Source organism: Protomyctophum parallelum (assembly GCF_964188405.1).
Source record: "Protomyctophum parallelum genome assembly, chromosome: 3".
In the NCBI taxonomy this organism is placed as follows: Eukaryota; Metazoa; Chordata; class Actinopteri; order Myctophiformes; family Myctophidae; genus Protomyctophum; species Protomyctophum parallelum.
The window spans coordinates 4872417-4900293 of NC_139698.1; the positions used below are offsets into that span (position 1 = coordinate 4872417).

Genomic DNA, 27877 nt, shown 5'->3' on the forward strand with positions numbered 1-27877 from the left:
CCACTAGTCCCTAACATTTTAGTCTATCGTTTTTTTTTTTTTGACGAAATTGTCGGTATATTTAGTCTTAGCTTTAGTCACCATAGCATAGTTCAACACAATCGGTGCCGGGATTTCTTTCAAAATAGAAGCTCGGGGTGCCGGGAAGATATGGGCCGCTTTTACTCTGTTGTAAGCCCACCCCCTACTTTGGTGTTTATACAACTTTAGCATTCCTACTTCATCTAGTGTTAAAACTCTAAACAACTGTCCTCTCTATTCTCAATTCAGCCTGATGGAGGGGGGAAAGGAACTGGTCTCTAAACTGCCTCCCCCTGGCCAGCCGGGGCGCCTGATGGAGGGGAAAGGAACTGGTTGGAATAACATGTTTCTTCCACGCTATACGTCCAACCAGGGAAACTCCCCCCTGTCAGGTGTAAAGGAGCAACTTGGACACTCAGGCATGAAGGAAGCATGAGTTCAAGTCCGTTGCTCTCCCCTTGTCCCCCATATATGGGGACTAGGTTGGTCTCCCCTTGTCCCCCATATATGGGGACTAGGTTGGTCTCCCCTTGTCCCCCATATATGGGGACTAGGTTGGTCTCCCCTTGTCCCCCATATATGGGGACTAGGTTGCTCTCCCCTTGTCCCCCATATATGGGGACTAGGTTGCTCTCCCCTTGTCCCCCATATATGGGGACTAGGTTGGTCTCCCCTTGTCCCCCATATATGGGGACTAGGTTGCTCTCCCCTTGTCCCCCATATATGGGGACTAGGTTGGTGGAGGGTGTGTAGACCCCAGGATCACATTAGATGATTGACACAGGGGTGAAAAATGGGTTACAAAATCGTGGTATGAAAAAATAATATATATTCTATTTCTCAATTTAATGCAATTTAAATAAAGGTGAGGTAAAAACTAAAATGCACTCAGAAAACTGGCGAGTTCTCCGGATACCCGTGGAGGTCCCAATTAACCCACGGTTTGAGAACCTGCTTCTCCAGGGATGTGCGGTGGAGTTTTTGAGTGGTGCAACCACTCCAAGGAACAGCAATGTCCGTGATGTTCACCTATGTGTTGGTTAATGAGCACCAGTTTGAGTACCAGTCAGAAACAGAGAGAGAGAGAGACAGTGCTGCACTGTTGCCTGCTAATGAGAGAGAGCGAGAGAGAGAGAGAGAGAGAGAGAGGAGGAGGGGGGGGGGGGGGGGGGGGAGAGAGGGGAGGTGCACCACTCAGATTTTTAACTAATGGGGCTACTGTATGTCGCGCTGTACACGTGCTCGAGAGCGATCATCGATTGATATAACCTCTTAAATGCCTGCCCCCCCCTCTCTCCCTCTCTCTCTCTCTCTCTCTCTCTCTCTCTCTCTCTCTCTCTCTCTCTCTCTGTCTCTGTCTCTCTCTCTCTCTCTCTCTCTCTCTCTCTCTCTCTCTCTCTACCTCTCTCTCTCTCTCTCTCTCTCTCTCTCTCTCTCTGTCTCTCTCTCTCGCCCAGACTCCACCCAGGCTCCCGCGGTGTGTTTCTCCTCTGTGAACAAGCAAGGAAACAAATACGGGAACTGTGGTCAGCTGACCAACGGCAGCTACGTGCACTGTTCCTCACAGTACGTGCACGCACACACACACATACTGTACACATACACACACACACACACACACACACACACACACACACACACACACACACACACACACACACACACACACACACACACATACACACACACACACACACACACACACCACACACATACACACACACCACACATACACGATAACTGTGTTTGTATTGGTACGTGTTTCCCACAGAGACGTGATGTGCGGTCGGATCCAGTGTGTTTTTATTGGTACGTGTTTCCCACAGAGACGTGATGTGCGGTCGATAACTGTGTTTGTATTGGTACGTGTTTCCCACAGAGACGTGATGTGCGGTCGGATCCAGTGATAACTGTGTTTTTATTGGACGTGTTTCCCACAGAGACGTGATGTGCGGTCGGATCCAGTGTTTTTATTGGTACGTGTTTCCCACAGAGACGTGATGTGCGGTCGGATCCAGTGATAACTGTGTTTTTATTGGTACGTGTTTCCCACAGAGACGTGATGTGCGGTCGGATCCAGTGATAACTGTGTTTGTATTGGTACGTGTTTCCCACAGAGACGTGATGTGTTTGTATTGGTACGCGTTTCCCACAGAGACGTGATGTGAGGTCGGATCCAGTGATAACTGTGTTTGTATTGGTACGCGTTTCCCACAGAGACGTGATGTGAGGTCGGATCCAGTGATAACTGTGTTTGTATTGGTACGTGTTTCCCACAGAGACGTGATGTGTTTGTATTGGTACGCGTTTCCCACAGAGACGTGATGTGCGGTCGGATCCAGTGATAACTGTGTTTGTATTGGTACGTGTTTTCTCCACAGAGACGTGATGTGCGGTCGGATCCAGTGCCAGGGCGGCGCAGAGCGCCCCCTCCTGGGCACGCACGCGGAGGTGACGCGGGCTCACTTCGGCGGGGGGGGCCGGCCACGCCCACGGCGGGGGGGGGGACCTGGTGTGTCGGGGGGTCTACTTCCACCTGGGGGACGACGTGTCGGACCCCGCCACTGTGGCCCAGGGCACGGCCTGCGCCCCGGGCAAGGTCAGTGTGGTTTAACCCGTTCTGACCTGAGGTCAGATTCTAAAACATGTCTTCTACATCCTGACAGTTTTCCATTCTGACCTGAGATCAGATTCTAAATAAATTCTTCTACATCCTGACAGTTTTCATTCTGACCTGAGATCAGATTAAAAAAATGTCTTCTATGTCAGTCGCTCTTCGATTTTTCAAAAATAGCAGACCTACAAGCTCGTAGCGCGCCACTCGGAGCTTGTAGATCTGCTATTTTTCAATAGCTAAAGCATAACGTAATGCTGACACAAAAAGGGGTTCCCGTCCAAAATGGGTTAAAACTCTGACGAAAAACGTCACGTCGACTACCTTTTTACAGCTGACGAAAAAACTAAATGGAAGCTAAATCAAAACTAAGCTAAGACTACATATATCGACAATTTCGTCTCTAGATTTCTTTTGCATAAATCTTTTTTAAATATATTTTTTATATTTTGTATTCAATTAGATTAGATTCAACTGTAGAATGATTGTGTGCGGGGTGCTGCACAGTGTGCGCGCGAAGCGCGGAAATCTGTGGGTTCTCAAAATGCTTTTTGTGCTCAAACACGAAGATTTATGTATATTTCCGCACAGTAATGAGCAGGATAATATGTCTATACAGGTATATGCCACCTTAGAATAGATGTAGGCCTAGACCTATTTGACAGTGCATAAACTGCATTGCTTTGACATTAACGACCATCAGCTGGACGGACACACACTGTGACACACACACACACACACACACACACACACACACACACACACACACTCACTCTGCTGTGGGCAGTTCAGAAACCCGTCCACGACCACCAGTGACATCATCGTTAGGCAGATTGTTTTTTAAACAAGATTTATTTACGTGAGAATAGTTTATCAGACTATAAAGATCAGATTACAAAGAGCAGTGATTCCCAAAGTGGGTTTCGGGGGCCGGGGACCCCCAGGGTCCTTGAGGCAGTTCCAGGGGGTCCCCAGGGAAATGATGGGTTTGGAACCAAATGGACCATTATGGGTCTGTAACTCTGAGAGTGTACAAATGGAACCAAATGGACCCCAACCTGGGTTTATTATCGTGAGAATGATGGCTCCCATTTTCACATTGCAACTTTTCAGGACTAGAAAGCCTGCAGTTTCTATTAGCTTGGATTCTCCATTGATGTCACTGTTATGTGACTCAGACCGAGTAGAAAAAAAACGTGTCATTTTTATCATGATTATTAGTGAGGACCTAGTATATGAAGATAGGTTGAAAAGTGGTACTTTAATGATTACCGTCATTATGGTAATCTCACAATTAATATCGCACACACCATACCTTTAACTTTTATTAGCCCTCTTATTATTCCCCCTGGCCAGGGGGAGGCAGTTTTTTTTGCATGAAGCAGTGCTATGGAACACCCTTTATGTCTGTGTGTTGTTTTGAAAAAATTGAACCAATGGAAAGTAGTAAAACACACTTTAGAGAAAACCTCTCAACTCCATTGGGGGGTGTGTGTGTGTGTGTGTGTGTGTGTGTGTGTGTGTGTGTGTGTGTGTGTGTGTGTGTGTGTGTGTGTGTGTGTGTGATCTATATTTTAAGTGTTGCAACATTGAATACTAAACATTACTCAGAAAAGTGTAAAACAAATAATGTTGTTCCAATGGATTCAATGTAGTCATTATTTAGTCACAAGCATCTCGTTAAGAGGTTATAATAGTTATAACCACAAAATGCCAATTCATAATGTTTATTATTCTTATAGTATGTATTAAAATGAATATGTTTTATCTGTATATGTAATCATATTAATGTGTTCCCAGGCCTGTGTGAACCAGGTGTGTCTGTGTCTGTGTCTGTATATGTAATCATATTAATGTGTTTGTGTCTGTATATGTAATCATATTAATGTGTCTGTGTCTGTATATGTAATCATATTAATGTGTTCCCAGGCCTGTGTGAACCAGGTGTGTCTGTGTTTGTGTCTGTATATGTAATCATATTAATGTGTTCCCAGGCCTGTGTGAACCAGGTGTGTCTGTGTTTGTGTCTGTATATGTAATCATATTAATGTGTTCCCAGGCCTGTGTGAACCAGGTGTGTCTGTGTCTGTTTGTGTCTGTATATGTAATCATATTAATGTGTCTGTGTCTGTATATGTAATCATATTAATGTGTCTGTGTCTGTATATGTAATCATATTAATGTGTTTGTGTCTGTATATGTAATCATATTAATGTGTTTGTGTCTGTATATGTAATCATATTAATGTGTTCCCAGGCCTGTGTGAACCAGGTGTGTCTGTGTTTGTGTCTGTATATGTAATCATATTAATGTGTCTGTGTCTGTATTATGTAATCATATTAATGTGTCTGTGTCTGTATATGTAATCATATTAATGTGTTCCCAGGCCTGTGTGAACCAGGAGTGTCAGGACGTGTCTGTGTTTGGTGTTGAAGAATGTCGCAGCAAGTGTAACGGACATGGGGTGAGTTCTACCGAGTCTACTGCTGTATAATGCTAATGCTAATGCTATCTGAAAATATGTTGTTCCAGGGACCCCCCAGGGACCCCCATCTGAAAATATGTTGTTCCAGGGACTCCCCAGGGACCCCCATCTGAAAATGTGTTGTTCCAGGGACCCCCCACCAACCCCCATCTGAAAATATGTTGTTCCAGGGACCCCCCAGAAGCAAAGATTTGAGTTAAAAACTTTGGCTCTGAGAGAATATATATTCCAAGATTTGCGCCACATTTTCACGATAAAAAAAGCAGCAGACCTACAAGTAGGTGTAGATCTGCTATTTTTCAAGTGTAACATAATGTTTAAAAAAACACCAAAAGGGGTTCCCGCCCACAATGGATTAACAACAACAACAGACGGGTGTGTAATATACTAATGATAACAACAACAATAATACCTATCTATCCAGGGGCGGCTTTAGGAATCTGGAGGCCCGTTTCAAGACCAAATATGAGGCCCCCATATACCATATGACATAATTATTCCCGTCCCTTCACAATTAAAGTGTCTCCCCTTTACCTCCCAATGCCACACATCTTAACCAGGTTATTAACATAAAATATAGGTGTAACTTAACATTGTGGGAGAGAGAGCAAGGCAGTGAGTGAGCGAGATAGAGATAAAGAGGGCCAAGAGTGGCGGGGGGGTTGACATGACGCCTGTTGTTCATAGTTGGAGCTTGGAGGCCCCCCTGTGGGTGGAGGCCCGTTTCAATTGAATCTGGTGAAACATAGCTAAGGCCTCATATATGTATATATGTTCCAGGTGTGTAATAGTAATGAGCAGTGCCACTGTGAGGTGGGCTGGGCTCCTATAATACCTGTATATATGTTCCAGGTGTGTAACAGTAATGGGCAGTGCCACTGTGAGGTGGGCTGGGCTCCTATAATACCTGTATATATGTTCCAGGTGTGTAACAGTAATGGGCAGTGCCACTGTGAGGTGGGCTGGGCTCCTATAATACCTGTATGTATCATATGTTCCAGGTGTGTAACAGTAATGGGCAGTGCCACTGCGAGGTGGGCTGGGCTCCTCCAGACTGTGTGTATGCTGGTCACGGAGGCAGTGTGGACAGTGGACCTGCCAGAGCGACCAGAGGTATGACCTTTCAACTACGACCCTCTAGGGACTGTGAGCTGCGTGCGTGCGTGCGTGCGTGCGTAGAGAATAACATTGGGTCATCTTAACAATGTAGCTGCCTTTGACGTCAATTCATTCATTCATCCATCCAACCATTGTCTGCCTTTGTCGGAATTCTCCGTCCATTTATCGCTATGAAACGGTTTAACCCATTTAGATCCGAGTTAAAAACATTCACTTTGAAAGAATATATAGTCAAAGATTTGCGCCACATTTTTACGATTTTTCAAAAATAGCAGACGAGTGGCGCGCTACGAGCTTGTAGATCTGCTATTTTTCAATAGCTAAATTATAACACCAAATTAACACCAATTAAAACACCAAAAGGGGTTCCCGCCAAGAATGGGAAAACTGCTGGTTGCTAGGCAACGCCTTGCATACCACCCCCCCCAGCACCAGGAAACGTGCGAGCGCATCCCATTGGGTCCCATTTAAAAGTAGGATCTTTGACTTTTGGCTCTTTTCTCCGATGTTCGGATCTGATGTTCATCGCATCGCGCGCGACATATCAACGTTTCCTGGCGAAAGATAAATAGCGTAATTTCAATCCTGTGTGTGTGTGTGTGTGTGACGCATGCGTGTGCGTGCGTCCGTGCGTGTAGAATCGGGTGCGGTGCACATTGCGCTGCTGGTGATCTTCCTCTTCATCGTGTGTGTGTGTGTGTGTGCGTGCGTGTAGAATCGGGTGCGGTGCACATTGCGCTGCTGGTGATCTTCCTCTTCATCGTGTGTGTGTGTGTGTGTGCGTGTGTGTGTGCGTGCGTGTAGAATCAGGTGCGGTGCACATTGCGCTGCTGGTGATCTTCCTCTTCATCGTGTGTGTGTGTGTGTGCGTGCGTGTAGAATCAGGTGCGGTGCACATTGCGCTGCTGGTGATCTTCCTCTTCATCGTGCCAGTCACCCTCCTCTTCCTCATACTGCGTTTCCCTCGATGTCGTCACCGCCTGCTGTGTCTGCGAGACCCCGCCCCTTTCGACAAGACCGCCCGCCAACACAACCGGTAAGAGAGAGTGTGTGTGTGTGTGTGTGTGTGTGTGTGTGTGTGTGTGTGTGTGTGTGTGTGTGTGTGTGTGTGTGTGTGTGTGTGTGTGTGTGTGTGTGTGTGTGTGTGTGTGTCAGATAAAATTATATACTGTGCACATCGAAAAGTAAGTGATTAGAAAACAACCTGTGATATGTCTTCTGTTATTTTTCCATAAGTGATTACTTTACAAAAGGTCTCAATTGTTCATGAATAATGTTTGTTATGAGCTGGTCCAGCCGGCTCCATTCACTGCCATGTATTCATGGGCACTTCCGGTGTGTGAGTTTGGCTCCCATGAAAGTGTCCATGAAAGTGTCATGGCGCAGCCCAGTCACGTGACCACTTCCCTTCCTTCTCAGAGCTTCCTTGGCTGTGAACACAGTGCAATTTGCGCATGCTAGCATGGTTTCGTCCTCGGATTCGGGTTCTTGGAAACGCCCCCCAGCCACTGCGTTAGTTTGACTGAGGTTAGGTTTAGGTATAGTTTACTGAGGTTAAGGTTAGGGTTAGTGTTAGGTTTAGGTATAGTTTACTGAGGTTAAGGTTAGGGTTAGGTTTAGGTATAGTTTACTGAGGTTAGGTTTAGGTATAGTTTACTGAGGTTAAGGTTAGGGTTAGGGTTAGGTTTAGTTTACTGAGGTTAAGGTTAGGGTTAGGTTTAGGTATAGTTTTACGTATAGTTTACTGAGGTTAGGGTTAGGTATAGTTTTACTGAGGTTAAGGTTAGGGTTAGGGTTAGGTTTAGGTATAGTTTTACTGAGGTTAAGGTTAGGTTTAGGTTTAGTTTTTACTGAGGTTAAGGTTAGGTTTAGGTATAGTTTTACTGAGGTTAAGGTTAGGGTTAGGTTTAGGTATAGTTTTACTGAGGTTAAGGTTAGGGTTAGGTTTAGGTATAGTTTTACTGAGGTTAAGGTTAGGGTTAGGGTTAGGTTTAGGTATAGTTTTACTGAGGTTAGGGTTAGGTTTAGGTATAGTTTAACTGAGGTTAAGGTTAGGGTTAGGGTTAGGTTTAGGTATAGTTTACTGAGGTTAAGGTTAGGGTTAGGTTTAGGTATAGTTTTACTGAGGTTAAGGTTAGGGTTAGGGTTAGGTATAGTTTTACTGAGGTTAAGGTTAGGGTTAGGTTTAGGTATAGTTTTACTGAGGTTAAGGTTAGGGTTAGGTTTAGGTATAGTTTTACTGAGGTTAGGGTTAGGTTTAGGTATAGTTTTACTGAGGTTAAGGTTAGGGTTAGGTTTAGGTATGGTTTTACTGAGGTTAAGGTTAGGGTTAGGTTTAGGTATAGTTTTACTGAGGTTAAGGTTAGGGTTAGGTATAGTTTTACTGAGGTTAAGGTTAGGGTTAGGTTTAGGTATAGTTTTACTGAGGTTAAGGTTAGGTTTAGGTATAGTTTTACTGAGGTTAGGGTTAGGGTTAGGTTTAGGTATAGGTATAGTTTTACTGAGGTTAAGGTTAGGGTTAGGGTTAGGTTTAGGTATAGTTTTACTGAGGTTAAGGTTAGGGTTAGGTTTAGGTATAGTTTTACTGAGGTTAAGGTTAGGTTTAGGTATAGTTTTACTGAGGTTAGGGTTAGGGTTAGGTTTAGGTTTAGGTATAGTTTTACTGAGGTTAAGGTTAGGGTTAGGGTTAGGTTTAGGTATAGTTTTACTGAGGTTAAGGTTAAGGTATAGTTTTACTGAGGTTAGGGTTAGGGTTAGGTTTAGGTATATGTATAGTTTTACTGAGGTTAAGGTTAGGGTTAGGGTTAGGTTTAGGTATAGTTTTACTGAGGTTAAGGTTAGGGTTAGGTTTAGGTATAGTTTTACTGAGGTTAAGGTTAGGTTTAGGTATAGTTTTACTGAGGTTAGGGTTAGGGTTAGGTTTAGGTTTAGGTATAGTTTTACTGAGGTTAAGGTTAGGGTTAAGGTTAGGTTTAGGTATAGTTTTACTGAGGTTAAGGTTAGGTTTAGGTATAGTTTTACTGAGGTTAAGGTTAGGGTTAAGGTTAGGTTTATGTATAGTTTTACTGAGGTTAAGGTTAGGTTTAGGTATAGTTTTACTGAGGTTAAGGTTAAGGTATAGTTTTACTGAGGTTAGGGTTAGGGTTAGGTTTAGGTATATGTATAGTTTTACTGAGGTTAAGGTTAGGGTTAGGGTTAGGTTTAGGTATAGTTTTACTGAGGTTAAGGTTAGGGTTAGGTTTAGGTATAGTTTTACTGAGGTTAAGGTTAGGGTTAGGTTTAGGTATAGTTTTACTGAGGTTAAGGTTAGGTTTAGGTATAGTTTTACTGAGGTTAGGGTTAGGGTTAGGTTTAGGTTTAGGTATAGTTTTACTGAGGTTAAGGTTAGGGTTAAGGTTAGGTTTAGGTATAGTTTTACTGAGGTTAAGGTTAGGTTTAGGTATAGTTTTACTGAGGTTAAGGTTAGGGTTAAGGTTAGGTTTATGTATAGTTTTACTGAGGTTAAGGTTAGGTTTAGGTATAGTTTTACTGAGGTTAAGGTTAGGGTTAAGGTTAGGTTTATGTATAGTTTTACTGAGGTTAAGGTTAGGTTTAGGTATAGTTTTACTGAGGTTGTCAAGCACAGCGTCAATCACAGCGACTGGCCAGTCACGGCGCACCCTCTACGTCACTCTGTACCCAACCCGAGGACGAAACCATGCTCGCTTTGCGCATCAATGTTCTCTTCTTACCCACAATGCAGCGTGGCACATTTTTAGGGTTAGGTTTAGGTATAGTTTTACTGAGGTTAAGGTTAGGGTTAGGGTTAGGTATAGTTTTACTGAGGTTAAGGTTAGGGTTAGGTTTAGGTATAGTTTTACTGAGGTTAAGGTTAGGGTTAGGTTTAGGTATAGTTTTACTGAGGTTAGGGTTAGGTTTAGGTATAGTTTTACTGAGGTTAAGGTTAGGGTTAGGTTTAGGTATGGTTTTACTGAGGTTAAGGTTAGGGTTAGGTTTAGGTATAGTTTTACTGAGGTTAAGGTTAGGGTTAGGTATAGTTTTACTGAGGTTAAGGTTAGGGTTAGGTTTAGGTATAGTTTTACTGAGGTTAAGGTTAGGTTTAGGTATAGTTTTACTGAGGTTAGGGTTAGGGTTAGGTTTAGGTATAGGTATAGTTTTACTGAGGTTAAGGTTAGGGTTAGGGTTAGGTTTAGGTATAGTTTTACTGAGGTTAAGGTTAGGGTTAGGTTTAGGTATAGTTTTACTGAGGTTAAGGTTAGGTTTAGGTATAGTTTTACTGAGGTTAGGGTTAGGGTTAGGTTTAGGTTTAGGTATAGTTTTACTGAGGTTAAGGTTAGGGTTAGGGTTAGGTTTAGGTATAGTTTTACTGAGGTTAAGGTTAAGGTATAGTTTTACTGAGGTTAGGGTTAGGGTTAGGTTTAGGTATATGTATAGTTTTACTGAGGTTAAGGTTAGGGTTAGGGTTAGGTTTAGGTATAGTTTTACTGAGGTTAAGGTTAGGGTTAGGTTTAGGTATAGTTTTACTGAGGTTAAGGTTAGGGTTAGGTTTAGGTATAGTTTTACTGAGGTTAAGGTTAGGTTTAGGTATAGTTTTACTGAGGTTAGGGTTAGGGTTAGGTTTAGGTTTAGGTATAGTTTTACTGAGGTTAAGGTTAGGGTTAAGGTTAGGTTTAGGTATAGTTTTACTGAGGTTAAGGTTAGGTTTAGGTATAGTTTTACTGAGGTTAAGGTTAGGGTTAAGGTTAGGTTTATGTATAGTTTTACTGAGGTTAAGGTTAGGTTTAGGTATAGTTTTACTGAGGTTAAGGTTAGGGTTAAGGTTAGGTTTATGTATAGTTTTACTGAGGTTAAGGTTAGGTTTAGGTATAGTTTTACTGAGGTTGTCAAGCACAGCGTCAATCACAGCGACTGGCCAGTCACGGCGCACCCTCTACGTCACTCTGTACCCAACCCGAGGACGAAACCATGCTCGCTTTGCGCATCAATGTTCTCTTCTTACCCACAATGCAGCGTGGCACATTTTGAGAACAGAGGGTTGGTGTTTGAGTCCCTGGATGGAGTCCCCAGGTACTGGTCCACCTGGACTAGCTGTAGTGCTGTGTAGTAGAGCAGGGGTTAGACCAGGTCCTGGTCCACCTGGACTAGCTGTAGTGCTGTGTAGTAGAGCAGGGTTTAGACCAGGTACTGGTCCACCTGGACTAGCTGTAGTGCTGTGTAGTAGAGCAGGGGTTAGACCAGGTCCTGGTCCACCTGGACTAGCTGTAGTGCTGTGCAGTAGACCAGGGGTTAGACCAGGTCCTGGTCCACCTGGACTAGCTGTAGTGCTGTGTAGTAGAGCAGGGGTTAGACCAGGTACTGGTCGACCTGGACTAGCTGTAGTGCTGTGTAGTAGAGCAGGGGTTAGACCAGGTCCTGGTCCACCTGGACTAGCTGTAGTGCTGTGCAGTAGACCAGGGGTTAGACCAGGTCCTGGTCCACCTGGACTAGCTGTAGTGCTGTGTAGTAGAGCAGGGGTTAGACCAGGTACTGGTCCACCTGGACTAGCTGTAGTGCTGTGCAGTAGACCAGGGGTTAGACCAGGTACTGGTCCACCTGGACTAGCTGTAGTGCTGTGCAGTAGAGCAGGGGTTAGACCAGGTCCTGGTCGACCTGGACTAGCTGTAGTGCTCTGTAGTAGAGCAGGGGTTAGACCAGGTACTGGTCCACCTGGACTAGCTGTAGTGCTGTGTAGTAGAGCAGGGGTTAGACCAGGTCCTGGTCCACCTGGAGCAGCTGTAGTGCTGTGTAGTAGAGCAGGGGTTAGACCAGGTACTGGTCCACCTGGACTAGCTGTAGTGCTGTGCAGTAGACCAGGGGTTAGACCAGGTACTGGTCCACCTGGACTAGCTGTAGTGCTGTAGTAGAGCAGGGGTTAGACCAGGTCCTGGTCCACCTGGAGCAGCTGTAGTGCTGTGTAGTAGAGCAGGGGTTAGACCAGGTCCTGGTCCACCTGGACTAGCTGTAGTGCTGTGTAGTAGAGCAGGGGTTAGACCAGGTTCTGGTCCACCTGGACTAGCTGTAGTGCTGTGTAGTAGAGCAGGGGTTAGACCAGGTACTGGTCGACCTGGACTAGCTGTAGTGCTGTGCAGTAGACCAGGGGTTAGACCAGGTCCTGGTCCACCTGGACTAGCTGTAGTGCTGTGTAGTAGAGCAGGGGTTAGACCAGGTCCTGGTCCACCTGGACTAGCTGTAGTGCTGTGTAGTAGAGCAGGGGTTAGACCAGGTCCTGGTCCACCTGGACTAGCTGTAGTGCTGTGTAGTAGAGCAGGGGTTAGACCAGGTCCTGGTCCACCTGGACTAGCTGTAGTGCTGTGTAGTAGAGCAGGGGTTAGACCAGGTCCTGGTCCACCTGGACTAGCTGTAGTGCTGTGTAGTAGAGCAGGGGTTCTCTGGGGAGCCCCGGAAATGCTTTGGCCATGTCTCGCGACCCCTGCACCCCTACCCGCCCGCCCCCCTCCTCACCACCAATACAAATTGTGACTATACTTGACTGAGGGACTGCCATTGGATTTTTTTTGAATTTCCGTTTTTTTTTTGTTGCCATATTTGTTGTTCAGTTTGACCCACCAGTTTTGGAGATATGGCTTATAGAGTAATGTCTTGCAGAGAAACAGCGAGTTGAGAAAACAGGCTTGAAAGGTTTACTTCTCTCTAACATTACACCTATAGCTACATGTTTAAGCATTTATTTCATATTTACATGTCTTCTGTGGTCTCTAACATTACACCTATAGCTACATGTTTAAGCATTTATTTCATATTTACATGTCTTCTGTGGTCTCTAACATTACACCTATAGCTACATGTTTAAGCATTTATTTCATATTTACATGTCTTCTGTGGTCTCTAACATTACACCTATAGCTACATGTTTAAGCATTTATTTCATATTTACATGTCTTCTGTGGTCTCTAACATTACACCTATAGCTACATGTTTAAGCATTTATTTCATATTTACATGTCTTCTGTGGTCTCTAACATTACACCTAGCTACATGTTTAAGCATTTATTTCATATTTACATGTCTTCTGTGGTCTCTAACATTACACCTATAGCTACATGTTTAAGCATTTATTTCATATTTACATGTCTTCTGTGGTCTCTAACATTACACCAAGCTACATGTTTAAGCATTTATTTCATATTTACATGTCTTCTGTGGTCTCTAACATTACACCTATAGCTACATGTTTAAGCATTTATTTCATATTTACATGTCTTCTGTGGTCTCTAACATTACACCTAGCTACATGTTTAAGCATTTATTTCATATTTACATGTCTTCTGTGGTCTCTAACATTACACCTATAGCTACATGTTTAAGCATTTATTTCATATTTACATGTCTTCTGTGGTCTCTAACATTGCACCTAGCTACATGTTTAAGCATTTATTTCATATTTACATATTTTCAGCTCTGACACTTATTTCAGACATGCTCAAAAAAGGGGGGGGGGGGGCGGGTTCTGGTAAAAAGCTGGATTTTGTGCGATGGCAGGCTCTCAGTCAAATCTGGTCACAATTGACCGCTACAACAACCTCAATAATAGAGAAAATACATCATAAATAAATACTGAAACCATTAGTAGTTTTTTGTATGTTGAATTGTATGTTTTATAATGCAACGTTTTGTATGCAACGTCTTGTATGCAACGTAATGCTACTGACGTTTGTATGCAACACTCTTTGAAAACAAATACTACATTGTGGGTTTGATCTTTTTGATGTCAATCAATCGAGTCACCTTAAGCATCGCTCTATGTGTAATATGAAGTACTGAGAATAAGTAGAGTATTTGTGATGAAGTATTTCTGATGATTCTCCAGGACTCCGGCGCTGGAGCGGGTGGAGTCCCGAAACGGAGATCAGGTTCGCCCGCTGCGCTACCACTGGAACGGACAGGGCGATATCCCTATGACGACCACTGTAAGCAAGGTACACACACACACACACACACACACACACACACACACACACACACACACACACACACACACACACACCTACCACTGGAACGGACAGGGAGATATCCCTATGACGACCACTGTAAGCAAGGTACACACACACACACACACACACACACACACACACACACACACACACACACACACACCTACCACTGGAACGGACAGGGCGATATCCCCATGACGACCACTGTAATCAGGGTACACACACACACACGCACACACACACACAGTGTAATACTTTATTGACATATTACATTGAAAACAGCACCAAGATACAGTATATCTCATGTTTTACCTTATCAACTTTATTTGTCTTTGAAACGTACATGCTTATTCTGAATTTTATTCCATGAAATACTACTCAAAGGAAAGTCACAGTGGTGTCCAATAAGAACAGAAGTCATACTTTAAATGCTTAGTATGAGGTATAAAGTACAGCAGCTTTGTGTTCATAAAACAGAAAGATTGGGTATTGGGTAAGACTGACGTTATGTATCTTTCAGGACCTTCCACTGCTTTGTCTCAACCATTACTCAATGGCTCTGGTCTCAGCCACCGCCGTGGATATTTTGACATTCGTTTTATTTTTATGTTTATGTCGCCACTACTGTTGGAGCAGCCATAAACTACACAGGTTCATCTCGATGTTCTGAAGCATCTTTGTAATGTTAGTGTTAGTAAAAAAGCAGGTAAATTACTAAAAGAGTAACGTTTGAGGCAGAATAACATCAGTCACTTCTCCATTCACTGTAGTAGAAGAGGTGCAGGTTTAAACCAGATATGTCGTCTCCGCCTACAGGAAATACGTTGTCTGCCACCATGAGACCCGTTTCTGAATCGGTCTAAGCACGGTTGTGCCTAGCCATGACATCATGTGTCCCTAGCCATGACATCATGACCATACCATACCATACCATCTTTATTTCTATAGCACATTTAAATAACAACAAGTTGTACCAAAGTGCTTTACAATAAAATAATAAAAATCACAACTTCATTTAAAAACAAACAACATACAATACACAGTGTCACTTTCAACATCAAAATGCTTGAAAAGCCAAAGAATAAACATATGTCTTGAGGCGTGATTTAAACACCTGAAGAGTGGGGGCCTGTCTTATGTGCAGAGGCAGCTCATTCCAGAGCTTGGGAGCTGCGACTGCAAAAGCCCGGTTCCCTCTGAGCTTCAGCCTTGATTTAGGCACCACCAGGACATCATGGAACGACAGTTTTCTACCTCTGGTCTGCTTTGAGGCAGGACTCCAGAGAAGAAGGGAAGATATAAGCATATATATCACCACTATATCACCACCGATATAGCCTACCTGAATATTCCTCAAATTGATAGCCTACCTACCTTGATATAAATAAAAAAAATGTAACTTGTATTGCGTAACCTTATGTAACTTATTCATTGATATACCAAAATCCATTTGAAAAAAAACCCACACCTGTGTGAAGTGAGGGGCGCTCACTTCACATCATATAAATCAGGGGTGCCCACATTTTTTTGACTTGAGAGCTACTTTCACAAGGACCAGCTCAACAAGATCTACTCACCCAGAAAAGTATGATCCCATTGCTGAAAACAGCAGCACTGGCGTTACATACTATAAGACACACACACTGGGAATGTGAAATAGAGAGAGAGGAAAGTGGAATTAGAAAGTTATTTGTATATGACTTTGTATTTGTATTGCATTTGTATTGTGTGTTTTGAGCTGACAGGCTCTTTTAAAGGTATATTCAGTGATTTCACTCAAAAAACCTTAGGTTTTGTTTTTGGTTGGGACCTAAGCCTTTCATCCAATCAGGATACAGAGCCAAAAACGAAACCTAAGGTTTTTTGACCCCCAGGGGTTAACTGGGGACAGGGAGGAACTCCTTATATGGTCAGCACACTCTATAGTAGAGAGGATTATCACAACAAAACAAAAAAATAAGTGATATTTGAATTAAGTTAAATCACTGAATATACCTTTAATCAATCAGTCACCTTAATTCAAGTAGGTTTTTTTTAATGATATATATTTTTCGGGGCATGTCATGTGGTCTACCTGCAAAGCCTTTGTGATCTATACTGGTAGATCGCGATCTACCTTCTGGGCACCCCTGATATTATTCTAACGTTTGGATAGTTGGTGTCAAGGTGACGTATGTTTGCTCAGTAGTCGCTGATGTCTGCTCAGGAGGTTTGAGTGTTTGCTCAGACCGAAGGGGACATTGGTGGGCACCATGTTTGCTCAGACTGAAGGGGACATTGGTGGGCACCATGTTTGCTCAGACTGAAGGGGACATTGGTGGGCACCATGTTTGCTCAGACTGAAGGGGACATTGGTGGGCACCATGTTTGCTCAGACTGAAGGGGACATTGGTGGGCACCATGTTTGCTCAGACTGAAGGGGACATTGGTGGGCACACCAATGTTTATTTTCGGGAAGCAGGTCGGAGTCTATTCATCCCAGCAACACACTGAACCGTGAAGGCACATCTTCATGTAACAAACTTTTTAAATCTTTTTTAATATATATACTTTATCCCACGATTTTGTAACCCATTTTTCACCCCTGTGTCAATCATCTAATGTGATCCTGGGCTCTACACACCCTCCACCAACCTAGTCCCCATATATGGGGGACAAGGGGAGAGCAACGGACTTGAACTCATGCTTCCTTCATGCCTGAGTGTCCAAGTTGCTCCTTTACACCTGACAGGGGGGAGTTTCCCTGGTTGGACGTAGCGCGTGGAAGGAACACGTTATTCCAACCAGTTCCTTTCCCCTCCATCAGGCGCCCCGGCTGGCCAGGGGGAGGCAGTTTAGAGACCAGGATTACTGCATGTTTTTTGTGAGGGTACCTACTACCCTAGGGGACACGGGGAGAACATACAAACTCCACACAGAACAAACATCTTTGGTTGAACTCACAACGTGTATCACAATCACATCATAACCTGTGCATGTGTCCTCTCATTGGCTGTCAATTTGCTTCTGCTTTCTGTTTTTGTTTTTGTTTTGTTTTTCGTCCTCCAATCAGGTTCATGGCAGGCCTGCTCCTCCTACTAAGCCACTCCCCCCTGACCCTGACTTTAAAAAACCTCAGGTAACCGCCATGGCGACTAAAGAGGTCATGGAGCATGGTGTGTGTGTGTGTGTGTGTGTGTGTGTGTGTGTGTGTGTGTGTGTGTGTGTGTGTGTGTGTGTGTGTGTGTGTGTGTGTGTGTGTGTGTGTGTGTGTGTGTGTGTGTGTGTGTGTGTGTGTGTGCGTGTGCGTGTGCGAGCACGACTAACAACTGTACTGCAACAATATAAGTTTGCGTGTCTTAACATTAATGCCCTGCTTCTCACACCGTTTCATTTTGCCACATTTCTCTTCCCCCCCCCCCTTCCCCACACACACAGCAGATCACAAGCTCACAAAACGCTGCAAAGCTTAATGTAGATTCACTTTTGTTTTTTTCTTAAGTGGTTAAACCGTTTTTTTTCACCCGGTGCTGGGCGGTGCTCTCCCTCTGCCAACCTGGGGAGAGCCCCGAAACGGAGCTCATGCTTCCTTCAATGCATGAGGAGTGAGCAGTGTGCCCTTCAGCGCTGCAAGGCAGTGTCTATTCATCTGTTAACGCTACTAGCATAGAGCGCCGGAGTCCTGACGTCACTCGCTCATCCCACTGGTTCCAAGGGATCCACTTGGGGTCATCTTAAAGAGGGAGTGCCACAATGTTTTTTCCAGTTTTTCACGAGTCTATGAGGTGACAGTATACTTCATTGGACACCCTGGAGTCGTTTTTAACTTTGTATTTAGGGTTTCTTCCTGGAGGCTGAACCCTTGACAGTCAAACGGGCCAATGCAATAAACTGTAATATAGTGACATCACACTATCAGCCCCTGCCCTAACCCCTCCCCTTTTATCCTACAACTACAGCTGTGGGCTTGTCCACATCAAAGCACAATTTTAACAAATACTGTACACTTTTTGGAAAAAAGTTCTTCCTTATATTATATTATAATAATACCTGATGATCATGTTTTAGGGTGGGAAAAAATCGTGGCACTCCATCTTTAAAATCGTGTCATATAAGAACTGTGGTCCATCAAACAAACTGTGCCCCGGCGATATTGTCGGGCAGGTGTTTCTGTATCGGTTACGACGGTCAGTCGGTCATATTTGTTCTAGCGAAAGTGTAACTAATTCGGCAGGGGTAACATTAGCATTTTCTCTCAGTCAGTTGATTCTTCATATCCATATGAGTGAAACCGCTGGGATGATTCGTTTATTTTTCTAACACAATTCTTATATGAGGCGATCTAAGATTCCTTATGGGGATTATAATACAAATAAAGTACATATGAACCCGTGGACTTACGCGTACGTTTTAATAGCGGGCGACAGCCAGACGAATTGTCTGGAAGTGCATTATTTGTCTATGGAAGCCGGCGACTACCGGCGCTAGCAGGCGAACAGGCGATGGTCGAAAATTGGGCGGAGGAACGTCGCCCGAAAAGATAAAAATAAATAATCTTTTCGGGCGATTGGGTCAATGTGTTGACCGATCTCGCCCGCTGTTAAAACGTACTGTTAGCGTTCTCTGGCGATAAGTTCAGTTCAGTAAAAGGTTACATTAGCATTCGTATTGTAGTATAAATAGTATTGCAGTAGGCTATGGTTGTATTATTTGGTTAGGTTTAGTTAACTATAATTACTTCTTCTGTTCAGCTAAAAGTGAAATGCTATCATCGTATCGTAATATTATTGCAGTATAATGACCACTCTTCTTCTGTCTACGCAGTTAAGGGTTAAACAACGGCCCGCCCCCCCTGCAAAGCCTCTCCCCCCTGACCCTTATGCCCCCACCAATCAGGTACAGCCACTGGTCGTCATGAAGACGTACACTTTGTCTTGTGTGTGTAGTAGTAGCATTGTAGTGTCTTGAAGTGAGTGTACCACCATGTAGCGTAGCGTAGCATAATGCCATGCAACATAATTAAGCAAAGCATTATGCAACACAACCCAATGTAATGTAACATAGTGTAATGTAACATAACGTAGCATAACATAACATAGCATAGCGTAGCATCTACGCAACCGAGCGTAATGTAAGGCTAATGTAGCTATGCTACGCAATAGAATCCAACAAAATGTAGCGCAACGTAAACGCAACAAATGTGTACACTATTGGATGGATTCTGATCCTGTCTCGATGACAATAAAAGCGTTCAGGTAGTTTTATAGATAGATTATTTACCGTCTGTTTTCCTCTCTCTGTCGTCCATGGGTGCAGTCAGCAAGGAGCCGACCAGCTCCACCTAGCAAGCCTCTCCCCCCCGACCCCCAGGTACCACCTAGCAACCACTAGTACAGTATTAGTCACTGTGCTAACCCGGACCCACCTAGCAGTCACTAGTAGTTTCTATAGTTACCGTGCTAACCCGAACCTACCTAGAAATGCCTAGTATGTAGTTCCTAGGTAGTTACTGTGCTAACACAAACCGAGCTAGCAGTCCCTAGTATGTAGTTACTGTGCTAACACAAACCGACCTAGCAGTCCCTAGTATGTAGTTACTGTGCTAACACAAACCGACCTAGCAATCACTAGCCTGTAGTTCCTAGGTAGTTACTGATCATTGACTCTGTGTTCATTGACTCAGACAGTGTGTTCATGAACACAGTGTTCATTGACTCAGACAGTGTGTTCATTGACTCAGACAGTGTGTTCATGAACACAGTGTTCATTGACTCAGACAGTGTGTTCATGAATCCAGTGTTCATTGACTCAGACAGTGTGTTCATTGACTCAGACAGTGTGTTCATGAATCCAGTGTTCATTGACTCAGACAGTGTGTTCATGAACACAGTGTTCATTGACTCAGACAGTGTGTTCATGAACACAGTGTTCATTGACTCAGACAGTGTGTTCATTGACTCAGACAGTGTGTTCATGAACCCAGTGTTCATTGACTCAGACAGTGTGTTCATGAATCCAGTGTTCATTGACTCAGACAGTGTGTTCATGAACACAGTGTTCGTTGACTCAGACAGTGTGTTCATGAACACAGTGTTCATTGACTCAGACAGTGTGTTCATGAACACAGTGTTCATTGACTCAGACAGTGTGTTCATGAACACAGTGTTCATTGACTCAGACAGTGTGTTCGTGAACACAGTGTTCATTGACTCAGACAGTGTGTTCATGAACCCAGTGTTCATTGACTCAGACAGTGTGTTCATGAACACAGTGTTCATTGACTCAGACAGTGTGTTCGTGAACACAGTGTTCATTGACTCAGACAGTGTGTTCATGAACCCAGTGTTCATTGACTCAGACAGTGTGTTCATTGACTCAGACAGTGTGTTCATTGACTCAGACAGTGTGTTCATGAACACAGTGTTCATTGACTCAGACATTGTGTTCATTGACTCAGACAGTGTGTTCATTGACTCAGACATTGTGTTCATTGACTCAGACAGTGTGTTCATTGACTCAGACAGTGTGTTCATGAACACAGTGTTCATTGACTCAGACAGTGTGTTCATGAACACAGTGTTCATTGACTCAGACAGTGTGTTCATGAACCCAGTGTTCATTGACTCAGACAGTGTGTTCATGAACCCAGTGTTCATTGACTCAGACAGTGTGTTCATGAACCCAGTGTTCATTGACTCAGACAGTGTGTTCATGAACCCAGTGTTCATTGACTCAGACAGTGTGTTCATGAACCCAGTGTTCATTGACTCAGACAGTGTGTTCATGAACACAGTGTTCATTGACTCAGACAGTGTGTTCATGAACCCAGTGTTCATTGACTCAGACAGTGTGTTCATGAACCCAGTGTTCATTGACTCAGACAGTGTGTTCATGAACACAGTGTTCATTGACTCAGACAGTGTGTTCATGAACCCAGTGTTCATTGACTCAGACAGTGTGTTCATGAACCCAGTGTTCATTGACTCAGACATTGTGTTCATTGACTCAGACAGTGTGTTCATGAACCCAGTGTTCATTGACTCAGACAGTGTGTTCATTGACTCAGACAGTGTGTTCATTGACTCAGACATTGTGTTCATTGACTCAGACAGTGTGTTCATGAACACAGTGTTCATTGACTCAGACAGTGTGTTCATGAACCCAGTGTTCATTGACTCAGACAGTGTGTTCATGAACCCAGTGTTCATTGACTCAGACATTGTGTTCATGAACCCAGTGTTCATTGACTCAGACAGTGTGTTCATGAACACAGTGTTCATTGACTCAGACAGTGTGTTCATGAACCCAGTGTTCATTGACTCAGACAGTGTGTTCATGAACACAGTGTTCATTGACTCAGACAGTGTGTTCATTGACTCAGACAGTGTGTTCATGAACCCAGTGTTCATTGACTCAGACAGTGTGTTCATGAACACAGTGTTCATTGACTCAGACAGTGTGTTCATGAATCCAGTGTTCATTGACTCAGACAGTGTGTTCATGAACACAGTGTTCATTGACTCAGACAGTGTGTTCATGAACACAGTGTTCATTGACTCAGACAGTGTGTTCATTGACTCAGACAGTGTGTTCATGAACCCAGTGTTCATTGACTCAGACAGTGTGTTCATGAACACAGTGTTCATTGACTCAGACAGTGTGTTCATGAACACAGTGTTCATTGACTCAGACAGTGTGTTCATGAACCCAGTGTTCATTGACTCAGACAGTGTGTTCATGAACACAGTGTTCATTGACTCAGACAGTGTGTTCATGAACACAGTGTTCATTGACTCAGACAGTGTGTTCATGAACCCAGTGTTCATTGACTCAGACAGTGTGTTCATGAACACAGTGTTCATTGACTCAGACAGTGTGTTCGTGAACACAGTGTTCGTTGACTCAGACAGTGTGTTCATGAACACAGTGTTCATTGACTCAGACAGTGTGTTCATGAACACAGTGTTCATTGACTCAGACAGTGTGTTCATGAACACAGTGTTCATTGACTCAGACAGTGTGTTCATGAACACAGTGTTCATTGACTCAGACAGTGTGTTCGTGAACAGTTGTTGCACAACCTTTGACATACTGTACTATAGAGCGTCGCAGTCCCTCCCCCTTTCAGAACGACGAGTGGCCCAGGAAATGAATCCCAATGCATTTTTCCCCCATAGGCTTTTCTTAAAGTATTTATTTAACCCATTCTGACCTGAGATCAGATTCATACGAGGTTTCCGCCGGACAAACACTGGGTCTGATGAACCCATTCTGACCTGAGATCAGATTCTAAAAATGTCAGTCGTTCTTCGATAAAAAAAAAAATAGCAGACCTACAAGCTCGTATCGCGCCACTCGGTGGCGCGATACGAGCTTGTAGATCTGCTATTTTTCAATAGCTAAAGCATAACATGATGCCGACACCAAAATGGGTGCCCGGTCAGAATGGGTTAAAGACGGTTACATTTATAAGAAGAAAAACTAAACAAATAGTGTTGTCTCCTGCCTTTATTTTCTTCTTTCTAGTGATTTGATCGGCCCAAAATATTGTGTTCATTGTCATGATTTGTCACGATCCGAGTTGGCTTTGTCCGCGGCGTAACCGTCTTTAAATAAATACTTTAGGAAAAGCCTATGGGCAAAGTGCATTGGGATTCATTTCCTGGGCCACTCGTTGTTCTCGGGACTGCGACGCTCTATACCCAGGACATCCAGTGACCCGAAACAAGCACTCCTCAAATGAAGTGGCGATTTGGAATGGGATGTGAATTATAAACATTGTTTGAATGGTCACTGGTTGATTGATGTTTGATGGGTGGACCGGGGTATACTGTGTTTTGATTGGTGGTGGAACAGTTACTGACTGTGTTTTGATTGGTGGACCGGGTATTGTGTTGTGATTGGTGGATTGTGTTGGCAAATCACAGACTGATCAATGGATCGATCAAGAAGGATCATTCACACATTTTTGGGAGATCAATCAAATTGAAGGTTCATCTTTTTTTTGCTAGATATTTATTTAATCTGCGCCAGTTCTTTTTTTGTTTGTGTATTAAAATATACGGGTGATTAGTGTTGCTGTTGTGCTTGTAATGGTGTTGATGGTGAGTGATTTGGTCTAATTTGGTAACATGAGTGAACAGGTAGGTTGTAACTCAAAAGCAAGTAAGGTAAGGAAAGAATATAATGAAATAATACAATTCATGATTGATTGATTGAATACTGTATTAACCCGACGTATATCGCAATGAAAACTCAGTAAAATGCTTCAAGCCCTAATGATTATGTTCCCATCTCTCTCTCTCTCTCTCTCTCTCTCTCTCTCTCTCTCTCTCTCTCTCTCTCTCTCTCTCTCTCTCTCTCTCTCTCTCTCTCTCTCTCTCTCTCTCTCTCTCTCTCTCTCTCCCCCCCATCCTTCCATCCATCCAGGAATCAGTTCCACTCAAGCCGTTGGTGCCAAGGAAACCACCCCAGTGCCCCCCTAACCCTAATCCTCCTGTCCCCCAGTACCCCCCTAGCCATACCCCTCCTCTGCCCCAGTACCCCCCTAGTCATCATACCCCTCCTCTGCCCCATTACCCCCCTAGCCATACCCCTCCTCTGCCCCAGTACCCTCCTAATCCTAAGCCTAACGTCCCTCAGTATCCAGGCTGTTCAACGGTCTCTGGGGACACGGGACCAGCCCTGCCTCCTAACAGGTAAATACTACTACCACTACTAAATATAGCTGCAAGCAGCGAGAAGACGGGGGCCAAGCCACAACGTTGGAAACTAGAGAGATGACAAAAGCTGACAGTTTTCTAAAATACCTGTTTCTTTATCAGTGGTGCTCAATATTAATATTGTCAAGGACGCCGAAAATTATATGTATTTGGCCGCCGACCCCCATCTGAAAATGTTGTTCCAAGGAACCCCTCAGAAGCAAATACTTGAGTTAAAAATGTTCACTTTGAAAGAATATATATTCAAAGATTTGTGCCGCATTTTCACGATTTTTCGGTGCCGCACTATGAGCTTGTAGATCTGCTATTTTTCAACAGCTAACATGACATAATGCTTAAAAGGGGTTCCCGCCCAAAATGGATTAAGCTGATTGGCTGAAGGGGTTGTCTTGTCGACGCTGTAAGAAAGCAAGAAAAAACTGTAGAAATGAGATGTTTTAACTCGACATTCGACCAGGGGGAGGTGCTAATGCTGCCTCTCCGGCTGCAACTTCTTTGAAACAACATGGCTAATTTAGATTCAAACGCTCGTTTCAATGGATTTTCTTGTCCGGGAATAAAGTAAAGTTAGTTTAGCTCTTTATTGGACCTTTTGCTTTTTGGATATTATGTGCAGAAAAGGGTAAGAAATGTTCCTAGTGGAATTGTTCCATGCGGCGGTTTTGAAACGCGGCTGAAGGCTAAGGGCCGATTCATACTCCTATTTTAGAGCCGAATAAAAGTCGGTTCGGTGCAGTAGAGCCTACAATGTGACGTCATTTGGCTCTGTAGAGCCTACAATGTGACGTCATTTGGCTCTGTAGAGCCCACAATGTGACGTCATTTGGCTCTGTAGAGCCTACAACAATGTGACGTCATTTGGCTCTGTAGAGCCTACAATGTGACGTCATTCGGCTCTGTAGAGCCTACAATGTGACGTCATTTGGCTCTGTAGAGCCTACAATGTGACGTCATTTGGCTCTGTAGAGCCTACAATGTGACGTCATTTGGCTCTGTAGAGCCTACAACAATGTGACGTCATTTGGCTCTGTAGAGCCTACAATGTGACGTCATTTGGCTCTGTAGAGCCTAGCCTACAATGTGACGTTTGGCTCTGTAGAGCCTAGCCTACAATGTGACGTCATTTGGCTCTGTAGAGCCTACAATGTGACGTCATTTGAGGTTCAGGGGGGCGGGTATCGTCCTAAAGTCGGTCGGCTCTTCGGTGCTACTGACATTTTCTGACGAGCCGAAATCATTTCGGCACTACAGCGCTGAAACAGCGGTAAAATAGGAGTATAAATCGGCCCTAACACGGTGGGACCTCATCTCGGAGCTACAGAATGAAGGTAGGCACTAAGGGGCCGTATGGGGCTAGAACAACGAATGCGTCCTGATTCCTAGCAGGTTAGTTAGTAGTCAGCTACGCGTTACTATTTGGAACTACTCCCCTTGGTCTGCACATTTGAAAAGAGATATATATATATATATATATCATTTGATCTAAAAACTCTTCTTCGTTGTGTTACCTCCAGGGGCCGTCCTCTTCCTCCCTCGCGACCCCCCCACCTCAAGAAACCCAACGCCTCGCCTCGCCTTTGACCTTTCACCCTCAAGGTTCAACCTTTTAAACCTTTCGCCGTACGTTTCGCCCATTCTGGGTACAGGAAGTACCAGAAGCGACTATAAGCTGCTCTTCAGAAAAATTGTCAACTTTAAGAAAGAAAAAGATAAACTTTTTGAAGAAAAGAAAACAGTTGAGCGCATTGAGGTCTTGTGGTCAACACAGCTGGACTGTTGCACTGCAGTGACCTCTTGTGGGCACACAGCGGCACTGCAGTGTAGGTTGACTGTTTCCCCAAACAGTGGCTCGGGGGACCCGGGTAGGCCTATAGTGCACATATTTGTATGGGTCCCTATATTGTTTTTTTCCCCTACATTCCCTTTTATTTTATTTTGTTTCCAACATTTCGTTTTTAATTATTATTATTTTTAAAACCTTCTAAATACCTAAAAAAACAAACATTCAATGATTTATTTTTCATTAATTTCATGTAATAAAAGAAAAATGAGAAAGCAGATGTTGGAGTAGTTGTGAAAATAGCCGCTTGGGGCAAGCTTTGCAAGCTTGTAGCTGTTTTCTCCACAGTGTGGGGGTCCCTCCCGAGAGGAGATCGACATCTAAATGTCTCTTTAGCCTCTCGACCTGAAACCTTTGGGAACCAGGTGGACTGTTGCACTGCACTGACCCCTTGTGGCCGCACAGCCACACTGCGGTGAAACGAAACATCAATGGCAGGTTTGGACGGACACGTTGGCTGGTGTGGGGATCGAACCTGCTGGCACTGTCGTCCACGCGATACTGACTGATTGACTTTATTAGCAGTTTGCAGAAAAAAGAAGCACGGGAAAGCAAAGTTCAATACAAGGTCTGGTAAGAAGATTTTAAACCCAAGAAAGCACTATGGATTGTTTCCATTGCGGTCCTTTTTTACTCGATTCATCGACAGACGTTGCATAAGGGCCTTATGCATCATTCACTGTGTGATGGAGACATTGCATAAGGGCCGTATGCATCATTCACTGTGTAATGGAGACATTGCATAAGGGCCTTATGCATCATTCACTGTGTGACGGAGACATTGCATAAGGGCCTTATGCATCATTCACTGTGTGACGGAGACATTGCATAAGGGCCTTATGCATCATTCACTGTGTAATGGTGACATTGCATAAGGGCCGTATGCATCATTCACTGTGTAATGGTGACATTGCATAAGGGCCTTATGCATCATTCACTGTGTAATGGAGACATTGCATAAGGGCCTTATGCATCATTCACTGTGTAATGGAGACATTGCATAAGGGCCGTATGCATCATTCACTGTGTAATGGTGACATTGCATAAGGGCCTTATGCATCATTCACTGTGTATTGGAGACATTGCATAAGGGCCTTATGCATCATTCACTGTGTAATGGAGACATTGCATAAGGGCCTTATGCATCATTCACTGTGTAATGGAGACATTGCATAAGGGCCTTATGCATCATTCACTGTGTAATGGAGACATTGCATAAGGTCCTTATGCATCATTCACTGTGTAATGGAGACATTGCATAAGGGCCTTATGCATCATTCACTGTGTAATGGTGACATTGCATAAGGGCCTTATGCATCATTCACTGTGTATTGGAGACATTGCATAAGGGCCTTATGCATCATTCACTGTGTAATGGAGACATTGCATAAGGGCCTTATGCATCATTCACTGTGTAATGGAGACATTGCATAAGGGCCTTATGCATCATTCACTGTGTAATGGAGACATTGCATAAGGGCCTTATGCATCATTCACTGTGTAATGGAGACATTGCATAAGGGCCTTATGCATCATTCACTGTGTGATGGAGACATTGCATAAGGTCCTTATGCATCATTCACTGTGTGATGGAGACATTGCATAAGGGCCTTATGCCGACCTTTGAACTTTAATTTGAACGATTTCCAGCCCAGATGTCACCTGCCTTATTTATCTTAAATAAAATCATGCCTTATTATCCCGAATGTAAAAAAACAAGCCTTTATATTACCCTGAATAAAAGCACGTCTTATACCATATATGACCATATCTGTATGCAGTGTGTGTGTGTGTGTGTGTGTGTGTGTGTGTGTGTGTGTGTGTGTGTGTGTGTGTGTGCAAACTAGAGAAACGGTTGGATGGCACTTACACCGCCTTCTAATGAGAGCGCAACGTCTGTCTTTGAAGAGCCACCTATCGACTTCTCTAATTAAGCACTATTACACGAGAGGGTAAAAAAAAAAGTAAAGGTAAGGTAAGTAAGTAAGGTAAAAAAAAGTCAAAACAAGCTAAAACTAAACTATAATGAAAAATCCCAAAGTATTGTACCCTTGGTCTATAGATGTGAATATTAAGTCATTTCTCTTACCTTTACAGAGGATGTGT

At 43.7% G+C, this 27877-nt stretch overlaps 1 protein-coding gene across 1 annotated transcript in view; it reads left to right on the plus strand.

The window, feature by feature from the left end:
• LOC310856122 (disintegrin and metalloproteinase domain-containing protein 12-like) overlaps positions 1 to 26588 on the plus strand; it is a gene marked incomplete at its 5' end in the record, with an annotated part of 45568 nt that extends 18980 nt beyond the window's left edge. The window contains 9 exon segments of the mRNA XM_083761355.1: positions 1479 to 1587; positions 2403 to 2492; positions 2494 to 2620; positions 5022 to 5099; positions 6122 to 6233; positions 7119 to 7275; positions 14107 to 14215; positions 23639 to 23907; positions 25446 to 26588. Of these exon segments, the coding sequence (XP_083617481.1) occupies positions 1479 to 1587; positions 2403 to 2492; positions 2494 to 2620; positions 5022 to 5099; positions 6122 to 6233; positions 7119 to 7275; positions 14107 to 14215; positions 23639 to 23907; positions 25446 to 25512 (1118 nt within the window). The 3' untranslated portion in view covers positions 25513 to 26588.
• Positions 26589 to 27877: the final 1289 nt, after the last annotated feature.